The sequence below is a fragment of the Leptinotarsa decemlineata genome, unplaced genomic scaffold (genome assembly GCF_025532065.1).
Source record: "Leptinotarsa decemlineata unplaced genomic scaffold, Ldec_3_MD MMD2_tig00026294_RagTag_RagTag, whole genome shotgun sequence".
NCBI classification, from domain to species: Eukaryota; Metazoa; Arthropoda; class Insecta; order Coleoptera; family Chrysomelidae; genus Leptinotarsa; species Leptinotarsa decemlineata.
In genome coordinates this window covers 11664603-11676667 of record NW_027412674.1, presented here as the reverse complement: position 1 = coordinate 11676667, position 12065 = coordinate 11664603, and the positions used below count along the sequence as shown (strand labels likewise).

The window sequence follows — 12065 nt, the reverse complement described above, 5'->3', positions numbered from 1 at the left end:
ATGGGCTGTCTCTGTTATGTCAAGCACAGGGATTTCCTGCTCCATCTTTTAGGTAAATCTATTTCTCAATTATTTTCTTCAGAACCTCTTGGTACTCGAGCTCCTAATGTGATAGATGATGCGAAATACAAACGCACTGAAAGAAAGTTGAAAAGTGATGTGCCCATATTCTGTCAAGCTCAAGGTTTCCCAGTTCCCACATTCAGGTGATTTTTTTTGTATTACTAGAACCTGTTGAAAGTAGAGCACCAAAACTAATAGCCGATTCGAAACTGAAGTATATTGAAAGAGACGCGAGGTCATCTATTCCTATGTTTTGCCCTGCACAAGGATACCCTGTACCAATGTTCAGGTAATTTGAAATTTTTCTTCAGAACCTGTTGGAGTCAAAGGACCGGTGTTTTCCAATGATAATCTCATTAATGCTTTCAATAGAATTGTCGGTCAAAGCTTTGGCCTACTTTGTCAAGCTCAGGGGCTGCCAGTTCCAAAATTCAGGTTAGTTATTTTAATGTATGTTTTCACAAAACAGAACCAGTTGGATCAAAGGCTCCATCATTTTCAAGTGATATAAAATTGCTGGGTTATGAGAAGGGAGAAAACAACACGTTGTCAATGCTGTGTCCAGCACAAGGTTATCCCTCACCTATGTTCAGGTATTATTGTGTTCAGTATTAATATAGTTTATTTTCGTTAGAACCTGTGGGTTTCAAAGTCCCGACTTTTTCTTCAACATCCAAAAGTTTTACTTATGAGACTCCAGGAGGGCAAGGGTTTGTGCTCCTGTGTCCGGCACAAGCTCTGCCAATTCCAAAATTCAGGTAATTATGGGACTATTAATTTGGAACATTCAATGGCCTATCATTTCCTTCATTTCGATTTGTTTAGAACCTATTGGGTATAAAGCTCCATCTTTTTCCAATGATGCAACCAGTATATCGTATACAAGAAGTATCGGACAAGGATTTGGCTTATTGTGCTTAGCTCAAGCGTACCCATCCCCAAATTTTCGGTAAGAGGTTGCTCATTTGTTTGTATTTGTATATTTCCTCCAACAGAACCAATTGGTTCCACACCCCCAAGGCTTCCACCAAAGTCTAAATTAGATGCGGTATATGAAAAGTTGGGTGAAGACTTGGTATTACCCTGTGATGCTCAGGCAAACCCTGTACCCAAGTTCAGGTTGGTTGTACATTTTTTAATAGAATTAGTTGCTCATTAGAACCTGTTGGATCGAAGGCTCCTGCTTTCTCAGTGGAATCCAAAATTTTCTCGCTGGATAGAGCAGTAGGAAAAAGTTTGGCATTGCTTTGTCCTGCCCAAGCTTTACCGGCACCATATTTCAAGTAAGATATCTTTTCACCGACATTCAGGTTAGTTAGTCTATTTTGTGCTCACTTTTTTCTATACAGAACCCATAGGTTCCAAAGCACCAACTTTTTCATCAGACTCAAAAAGCTCTACATTCATAAGACAAGAAGGACACAGTTTTGGTTTATTGTGCCAAGCTCAAGGGTTACCCACTCCGTCTTTCAGGTAGGAAAATGTTATTTACCTATTTCCATTTGTTTTCAGAACCCCTAGGATCTAAACCTCCCGCATTTCCTTCTGATTCGAAGGGTTTTATTTTCGAAAGGAGTGCTAATAATAGTTTGGCGCTACTTTGTCCCGCACAAGCTCTACCTCTCCCAGTATTTAGGTTGGTAAAAGAAATATGCCTCAACATTTTATTCAGGGAGGTGAATTAAGTTTACATTTTTAGAGCCCATAGCAGGTGTTGCTCCGAAGGTAAAAGATTTGGACGTTGGTAGTTTGAAGAAAGAAATTCCTTCAAACTCTCTGGCCCTTCTGGTTTGTAATGTACAAGGATATCCTGCTCCATCTTTTAGGTAAATTTGCGTTGTTTTTCAAATAACATTATTCAGTTGTAAGCAGAGGTTTAACAAGTCGTTCAAAAACATGCTTTCCTTCGATTGTTTTTCTAGAACCTACCGGAAAAATTCCTCCAAAGCTGCCTGGACAAAAGTATGACGGGGGTAAAATTTATGACTACTTTCAGAACAAAACAGCTGTTCTTACTTGTGAAGTTGTTGGCTTCCCTGTTCCTATATTCAGGTAATTTATATTGGATTCAATTTTTTCTTTCAAATTTCAAAACTGACAAACAACATCTCATCAAGAGTTGTTGATAATGAAGTTCGAGTCACGTTTATTATTGCAAACAATGGTGAGGATGTATTTGTTATGTGCCCTACCCTGTGCTAATGTTCAGGTAGGTTTCTCACGTATCCAATATTTTTTCAGAACCCACAAATAACATTCCTCCAAAGAAAGTAGGTGCCGAGTTTGGAGGGTGGAGAGTAGTCACTGTTGATGAAGGTTCTAATTCATTGTTGACATGTCAAGTGACAGGATTTCCTGTTCCTCGATTCTTGTAAGTTTTGAATGTTTGAAAGGTTCAGTTTGGGAAGCTATTATTAATCAACCCCCTCGATTGTCTTTCCGAATCATTCCTACATTGCGTTGGAGTACAATCCTTCCTTGTTTGGTGCTATTGTCATATTCGTGAGCGTTTCATTATGTACAATTTCCAGAGCCAACTAACAATGTGTCGCCCAAGAAAATAGGATCAAATTTTGTGGGTTGGGAGGAAATTTTCATTGCCACCAATACAACAGCCTGGTTGACTTGTCAAGTTACTGGGTTCCCAGTTCCACGTTATTTGTAAGTTAATTTTCGCTTGTCTCTTCATTTCACTTGTAGAACCCACTAATAATGTAGCACCCAAAAAAGATGGTGAGAAATTCGAAGGCTGGAAACTACTCCTTGTTGCACAAAATGCTACTGCGTGGTTAACTTGTCAAGTAACTGGTTACCCTGCTCCTCGATATTTGTAAGTAAGATTTTTCTACATTAGGCTTTGACATTGTTTGGTCACAAAGCTAGATAAATTTATATACATGATTATTGATTAAGAAACCATAGATATTTTCTGGCTGTGTCATAGAAAAATATTGTTTTTATTTGTAGAGCCCACCAATAATGTCCCTCCTAAAAAAGATGGCAAAAAATTTGAGGGTTGGGAAATCCTTCTTATTCCCCAGAGTAATACTGCTTGGTTGACTTGTCAAGTGGCAGGATACCCAGTTCCTCGATATTTGTAAGTTTTTCAGTATTAATGATTTCTGAATTCGTTTGAGAACTTGGGTAGCATTTTGTGTACAGTTGATTCATTTGCAATGTCCTTGTAGAGCCTACCAATAATGTCCCTCCGAAAAAAGACGGAGAGAAATTTACGGGCTGGAAAGACATCATAATACTAAGGAATAACACTGCCTGGCTAACGTGCCAGGTAACTGGCTACCCTGTACCCATTTATATGTAAGTTTGCCAGTGAATTCTTACACTACATGGGCTGAAGTATCGGGCCTAACACATAGATGGCGCCAGTTTCATTGAATTCACCGCTTTTCAGTTAGTCCTAACCTCCAAAAGGAAGCTGTTGAAATTCCATGATATTCTTCTCATAAGTTTGTGAGTTATTTTGCTAAGAGTGGCACTAGTTTTGTTATTTTCAAAACAATGGATGAAAAACAATTTCGTGTTTTAATTTTTCACTGCTCCTTGAGGAGAAAAATACCGTTCAAGCTAAGCAATGGCTTGAAAAGTGTTATTAGGATTCCGCTCCATCAGAAGCAACAATTGAATGTTGTTTTGCTGACTTCAATCGTGGTCGTAGAGACATCTATGATCTATAAAGCAGTGGACTTCCAAATGAGGCAGTTGCCACCAGAAAGCATAAACAAATCCACAAATTTGTTTTGAGTTATCAAAAAGTGAAGTTAGCTGACATTGTAAAGATATCAGAAGATCGTGTTGGCTTCATATTGCATGAGCATTGGACTATGAGTGGCACCTCACTTTTGGTGTGGCACCACAAAAGTGGTGCCGCTCTTGATGGAGATTACGTTGATGAATGAAGCTAATGAAAAAAAGCGTTTTCTTTCTCAGGCCCGGGATTTTTCAGCCCATGTGTTAGCAACATTCTCAATGTCTATGTTTGGTAAGTGTTCTGCATCTGTCACTTTAGGATTCTGTAATATTTTGGAGTTTCAATAATTTAGTAAAAATTATTAAAAAAAAAAAACTCGAATAGGGCATTCACTGTGACTAATTATCGTCATTTTTAATTATTTAATATTATTATTTGAAGTTAATGATTACAAATGCTCTTTGAATTATGAAACTCTTTTTATCATGAAGTCGGTGCATTTGTTTGTTTTGTTGATAAGCCAGGCTGCTATAACAGTGTGGCTATTCTGACAAATACTTCATAAAGACTCAAATCAGAATCCTAATGGCTGACTTTTTGCAGAACCAACAAACAACTTACCTCCCAAGCTCGTAGGAGAAAGAACACTGGGAAAGATATTATCCTTTCCACAAAGAAACAATGCAGTTCTTTTGTGTCCAGTTGTGGGATTTCCACTGCCCACTTTCAAGTAAGTCCAATCTTCCTGTTCCAGTTTCCTTGATCACTTACAAATAATACACTTCTGGGTACCCCGACTCACAGGACAGGGATTTGATTTTGACTTGATATTTTTAACATACATTTTGTAGAACCCACAAGCAATGTTGCCCCGAAATCTTCCTCCGAGAAATACGGCAATATTTTTCTTCTGGGTGCCATTCGGAAGGATATTATTTTGACTTGTGAAGTAACTGGATACCCAGCTCCCAAATTCAGGTACTTTTTAGTTGTTAAGGCTACATTTTTTCCTTAGAACCCACCAATAACGTGCCGCCAAAGAGTTCAGGTCGAAAAATTGATGGAAGCATAGTTCAGGAGGTTTCTTTGCTAAGTAATGTTTTTATAACGTGTGATGTTTCTGGGTATCCTGTTCCTAGATATAGGTAAATCACTTTTTATCTTCTTATAGTCCAGTTAGCAGGTTATTCCAATCTAAACCAATACATTGTGTAAGTATGAGTGTGCTAGGTTCAGATATTCAATTTCCAGCTCAATAAGAAAGGTACAACTTTAATTTTATCAATGAGGGGTCGTTAACAGTTTATGCTGGATGCAAGGGTAGCCCAGAGCAAGGTATGTTACACTTTTTTCTATTTTCAGAACCTACAGGATCAGTTATTCCCAGAGTCAGTACAAAAACAATTGACATAAAAATTGTCAAGTCAAATGATTCTGCAGTTGCTCTTTGTCCTGCTCAATCTTTCCCTATACCCTTTTTTAGGTAAAATTCTACGTAAATATTTTATGAAAAGCAAAAATCCTATAGTAAATCGCGGTTATTTGAAAAACTTTCTCTTTGTTCCAGATGGTACAAATTCATTGAGGGAACGACCCGCAAACAGGCTGTGGTTTTGAACGATAGAGTGAAGCAAGTAGCTGGAACACTGATCATACGTGAAGCTAAAGTGGAAGATTCTGGAAAGTACTTATGTGTTGTCAATAATTCAGTTGGAGGAGAAAGTGTAGAAACGGTTTTGACAGTCACCGCACCACTCAAAGCAAAAATCGATCCACCAGTGCAGACCATTGACTTCGGCAGGCCAGCTGTTTTCACTTGTAAATTCGAAGGTCGGTCCGCGATGAATACCGGTTTCATTAAACTCTAATATTATTTCGTTTTTAGGAAACCCAATCAAAACTATAAGCTGGCTCAAAGATGGAAATCCGATCGATCACACTGACGCTATTTTACGTATCGAAGCAGTTCGGAAAGAAGACAAGGGAATGTACCAGTGTTTCATCAGGAATGATCAAGAAAGCGCGGAAGCGACAGCGGAACTGAAACTGGGTGGAAGATTCGAGCCTCCTCAAATCCGACATGCTTTCAACGAGGAAACTGTTCAACCTGGAAACTCAGTCTTCATGAAGTGTATCGCTTCTGGAAACCCCACTCCTGAAATCACCTGGGAATTATACGGAAGGAGACTCTCGAACAACGATGTTTATCAGATTGGTCAATATGTTACGGTAAACGGTGATGTGGTGTCCCATTTGAATATCACTGCTATACATACAAATGATGGCGGTCTCTATAAGTGTATTGCCAGTAGCAAAGTTGGTTCGGCCGACCATTCAGCAAGAATCAATGTATACGGTTTGCCTTTTGTGCGATCAATGGAGAAACAGGCGATTGTGGCAGGAGGAATGCTCATTGTTCATTGCCCCTTTGCTGGTCATCCCGTGGAAGCAGTTGTCTGGGAGAGAGGTAGTTATCAGTATTATTTAGTAAGGATAGTAGATTCAATGAATTGATTCACAGACGGTCGATTATTGCCGATCAATAGGAAGCAGAAAGTTTTTCCAAATGGGACTTTGATCATAGAGAATGTGGAACGGACATCTGATCAGGCTACTTATGACTGTGTGGCGAAAAATTCACAAGGCTACAGTGCCAGAGGATCGCTCGAAGTTCAAGTAATGGGTGAGTAGAAGTTTATTTTTATTTTGCTGTTCAAAACTTATGAAGTTTCAATAAATTTTGTCTGAGCGAATTACAATGAGGACAGTCCTGGACGAAATTCAGACTGAGTCTACTGCCACAATCATAAAAAAAGTAAATCTTTCACTTGATTCCTTATACCTGAATTGGATTTTGAAGTGTTTATCTTCATTAGGTAGTAAAACTAATTGAACACATAAAATGCATCTTTTTATAGCCAATAGAAAGTACTGAGGTAAATTGAGTTATGAGTAATTATCAGATCAATATGTCAGTTACATAATGATGAATTTCTGTCTTATAAAAATTATTAGAAATATGTGGTGGAACTGGCCGATATTTAATGAAAATCTATTGAAATCAAATCAAATTTTTCGTCACCGAAATCCATACAAATTTATAAAGGGCACACATTACTAGTCATTACAGAACCTACGAGCTACAGCTATACCGAGAAATTAAGTATATATTAAAAGAACCGTTATCAGGTCGTAAGTGAAAGAACAATTGTATGTCAAACAGGATTAAAAGCTGCAGAAATATAAACATGAAACAAGTATGTATTAAAAGAACTACAATCTGTTCACCAATAAAAGGAAACATTCCTACAATCAAGGAACATTGCGACAGAAACCTAATAAAAGAATGGAGCATTCTATAGTATGTAACCTTCTTGATATATCGACAGTATTGCTTGATCTATTCGCGGGCAGAAGGCGCTGACCGTAACCTCCTTGATATATCGATATTATTACTTAATCTATTCGCAGGTAGATGGCGCTGTACGTAACAAAACTAAAAAATGAAAAATAAATATAGTTCCAAAAACTAGAAAACACGCTTTGAAAGAACATCAAACTAAAAAGTTAAAAATATTTTTTTTAAATAAGCTCAAAACAATAAAGAACGAAAAATGCTGGTATTATTGTGAAAAAAGCGACGGGCGCTTGATATACAAAAAATGTGGCACAAAGCGCCCACGCTTTTTTCACAATAATACTAGTATTTTTCACAATAATACTAGTATTTTTCATTCTTTATTGTTTTAAGCTTATTTTAAACGTTTTAGTTTGATGTTCTTTCAAAGCGTGCTTTCTAGTTTTTGAAACTATATTTATTTTTCATTTTTCAGTTTTGTATGCTATAAAAGCATGTTTTTTAGTCTTAGACTTAGAATTATATCAAGGAGGTTACGTACAGCGCCATCTGCCCGCGAATAGATCAAGCAATACTGTCGATATGTCAAGAAGGTTACGTACTATAGAATGTTCCATTCTTTTAGATGTAACAGAGAATAATAGATATAAATATGGATGGCTTTATAGCAGTGCAAACTATAATAGGTTCTATGAGAAATGTCTTGAATTTGACTGGGAACGAATTTTACTTTTAAATGAACCATTCGTTGCTTTTTATAACAAACTTTCAGAAATTTTCAGTGTATCATTTCCTATACAGAAAATTAAGATAAAGCGTAAAAAACCCTGGATAACACCTGGAATTAAGACGTCCTCAAGAAATCTACGGTCCCTTAGTTATATAAGAAAGTTCAGCTTAAATCCAGATTTCCATGTCTACTTTGATAACTACCGTAGAATTTACCGAACTATTCTCAAGCTTGTTAAATCTAGCTATTTCCAAAATATAATTAACTCTGCGAATAATAAAATGAAGGAGACGTGGTCCATAGTAAATGACCTAAGAGAGAATCCTAAAAAAAGAACAGTGTTAAAATTTCAATCAGTGCAGACGAGATCAATGAGTTCTACTGATCAATTGCTCGCAAGCTTAATAATAACATAATCGTCCCTTACGACCCTCTTATCAATGTTCATAGCTGTCATGCAGGAGATACTTTTACATTATACGATACTAGTTTTGATGAAATTATCGAAGTGTTTAGGGATATTAGGAATAAAAAATCGTCTGGATACGATGACAGCTCCATGAATATATTTCAGAATCTTCCAAGAGTAGCGCTTGACACTCTTGTCGCATTAATTCATCTTTCGTTTCGCAACGGTAAATTTCCTTCATTCTTGAAAAAGTCTGTGATAATTCCCTTGCTCAAAGGAGGAAACTCAGATGATCCCTCTAACTATCGTACAATATCACTTATACCGACCCTAGCAAAAATAATTGAAAAACTAGTGAAAAAAAGGCTCAATGAATTGCTTATTGCTCATAAAATCATCAAAGAAAATCAATTCGGATTTCAGGCTAAAAACAACACCCAAGATACAATTTTTTCCTTCCTGTATGAAGTATATTCAGATATAAATGCCGGAGATGTAGCTGCAGCAGCATTTTGTGACCTAAAAAAGGCTTTTGACTGTGTAGACCACAAAATACTTTTGCGGAAACTACATTGCTACGGCTGTGAGGGAGTTACTTTGGATTGGTTCGAATCCTACCTAACTGGGCGCAGTCAAGTCGTAAAAAGTGATATAACTTCAAAATATATTGATATAGATTATGGAGTGCCACAAGAATCGGTTTTGGGACCCACTCTTTTTCTTATATATATATCAATGATTTACTGTGTATAAATACTTCTGGAAAAATTACCTCATTTGCTGACGACACCACCATTTTATGGCATAGTAAAACTGTTGAAGATTTGAATAATAATATAATATAAAATATATAATAAAATCTCCTCAGGGAACTTGGTACTGCCACGGCTATGAACGCATATTATGCATTAATTGAATCTCAACTGAGATATGCCATTCCTTTCTGGGGGGTATGTAACTCTAGTCTGCTAGATTTAGTACTTAAACTGCAAAAGAAAGCCATTAGATACGTGTTCAGACAAGGAGCGTGCAATTCATGTAGGCAGTTATTTGCAGAAAAAATATATTGACAGTTGTAATGGAAACTGCGTGTCTTATACACAAACATAGGTCAAAATTTGAATATATTTCTTCGTGACATAGCACTCGCCTTAAATCTAAAAATGATTTTAAATTACCATTGCCTTCTTCATCCCTAGCAAAGGACTCCATTTTCTATAACGGTGTTGAAATGTATAATCACTTACCGTCTCATTTTAGAAATAGCTATGATAGTATTGACAGCTTCAGAAAATACACATAAAATTGACAAAATGTTCAAATAACATTTTATGATTGATATTTTATTTATTCATTGACACTTATTCTATCGAATGAAATGTATAATTGATAAATGTATATGTTTATATACTGCTTGTTTATAAAACAATTTTATTTTTATTCTATTTTATTTATATTTTACATAATTGTGTGTATTTTGGCTAAATTTTATTTCTGTAGGTGTATATTCTATTTTGTCGACAATAAAGTATATTTTGATTAATTGATTGATACAGCGCCATCTGCCAGCGAATAGATCAATCAATAATATCGATGATACAAACAAACATACATACAGGTGAAGCTAATATAAAGCGTGTAAAATAAAATATGTTTTCTTGCAAGTATTTCTGAAGAGCATTTGTGACTTGTACCAAACAGTTTCTTAAAACGATTATAACAATATCTTGATAAATATGACAGCTTTGCCTTATCGTTAGTCTTGAGAAGGGTTGATATAAGTTTTCACAGTTTCTTCTTGAATATTTGTGATAATGTTGAAGCCTCTTTTTTTCTTATATCTATAGTAATTCGCATTAAATGAAATGTTTTTTCGCGTTAGAACAGGAATGTGTCACGTCTTTCATAATGAACTTAGATAGATCCTTGTGGTACAGCAATATTGATTGTCCTCGATTGTGACTTACCTTGACGTTTTAAATTAGAATTTAATATGGGATATTCATTTGACACTTTACAAAACCGCAGCGCCTGTTTTACTATACTAGAGATTTTTCAGGTGTGTTTACTACATTGTGCTCCTTAAATATTATGATAATTTGAATCGTAATGGGTTTTAATACCTGAATTATTCACTTTTACCATTTCAGAGAACAAACTCATCAAATTTAGCATATAATCAAATTCAAAAAATCTTGCAATTCATTTTGCCGTGATTAAATCTGCCCTAATTACCAATTTCATTATTACAAAACGAATTTAATGGAGGAGAATTATTCAAGTCTATTTGGTCATTGTTCATTTGTCACATTTCTTTAATTTATTGTATATGCTGAGAGGTCAGCGAGAATACTGTGCCCCTCATACCCTTTGATAATGTCGTAGCTTCCAGAACAAATTAATAATAATTATAGCTAATTTATTAAAACTGATGAAAACAAAACTTATGGCTCCGATAGATCAGGAGTATATAAGTTGACTTGTGGTTCTTGTTCCGAACTTTATATTGGTCAAACAAGGAAAACTTTCTCTAAAATAATAAAATAAATAAAAATGGTTTTTTGAACAAGAATGCCAATTCAACATCTGCAACCCATTATTTGACAGAGTCACAAGAATCATGATTACAACGTGATATATTTGGAAGGCAAAGGTTCAAAAGTTGATCTTTCATGATGTTTAGAAATCAATAGATCCAAAACTTCAAAACATTTTGTTCAATGACCGAATAGATTTGAATATTTATCGTTTTATGAATGTTGTCTTTGTAGCCTCTCATTGTTTTGGGTTATCTTGCGTTAATGAACGGTCGGGAGTGTGGGAGAAAAAACGATTCGCTGAAATTTTCAAAGTAAGCACAGTTGGATTCAATTCAAAATATCTGCTCTCTCTCTCTCTCTCTCGATTTGCCAAAATCACGCAAAAGGTCAACACTTAAATTCATGTCACAGGAAATACAGTCCACTCAACGAGGTAAAAATTTCACAGTAAAGTACTACTTGAATATGTTATCAAGTGTTTTCATAAAGAATCAGCCAAGTCCATCACATATTCACATTTTCTATCAATCAATTTAATCTTCTAAATATTCATTATGCGAAGAACTATATACCAATGTCAAGTCATACTTGATTGCCAAAATATATGAATTTCACACTATATAAATGCATTCAGCAGCTGGGTCAGTCAGGACATATCTGGAAATCGGATTCATATAAGAAGTCTTAGTTCTAGGGTAGCAGTTCTTAAGGGGTTTAGAATCTAGCAAGGACTAGAGGAAATGTAGAGCTGGAAATCTAAATATTCTGTTGAGTATTTTCAATAACTGAGATAATTAGGCATTATTGTAGATTCAATAATGAAAAAATTGATTACATTTTCACAAACCAGAGGTCTTTGAAATATGATATTATAATAATGATGATCGTCTCCACTTTTTCAAGAGTAAAAACTATCAAAAATATTTACAATTTTTTATTTGAGAAAAAAAGGCGAAGTGGCATACTTCAACTATATTGTTCTTCCACTAAACCCTTTTTACATTTCAGTGTGAATCAACCTATTGAAAATAAGACCAGAGTAAATTCTCATATAGAAATTTTTCAATTTTGAAAATATCACAACTTAAGGAAAATTATTGAATGCTTTTTAGGGAGTTCTTAAATACTGTAGACAATAAGAGTGGACAATAAGGAATCACTTATGATGTTATTCTATTTTGTATTTATTTCAGCTGTGTTTTTTAAAAGTTAAGGTAAGACATGGTTTGTTGTATGTTATAGATTCGTGCTTTCTT

At 35.4% G+C, this 12065-nt stretch overlaps 1 protein-coding gene across 50 annotated transcripts in view; it reads left to right on the top strand.

Moving 5' to 3' along the window:
- Positions 1–12065, top strand: part of Dscam1 (Down syndrome cell adhesion molecule 1) — a 204929-nt gene that overhangs the window by 122589 nt on the left and 70275 nt on the right. For 18 of the 50 annotated variants that reach the window (XM_074180407.1, XM_074180390.1, XM_074180416.1 and 15 more), the window contains exons 6-8: positions 5340–5602; positions 5658–6239; positions 6294–6455. In XM_074180407.1, the coding sequence (XP_074036508.1) occupies positions 5340–5602; positions 5658–6239; positions 6294–6455 (1007 nt within the window). Of the gene's footprint in view, positions 1–228; positions 353–532; positions 657–697; positions 822–888; positions 1013–1412; positions 1537–2304; positions 2435–2763; positions 2894–5339; positions 5603–5657; positions 6240–6293; positions 6456–12065 lie in introns of all 50 variants that reach the window. The other 32 variants (XM_074180382.1, XM_074180379.1, XM_074180389.1 and 29 more) reach the window with 7 other exon arrangements.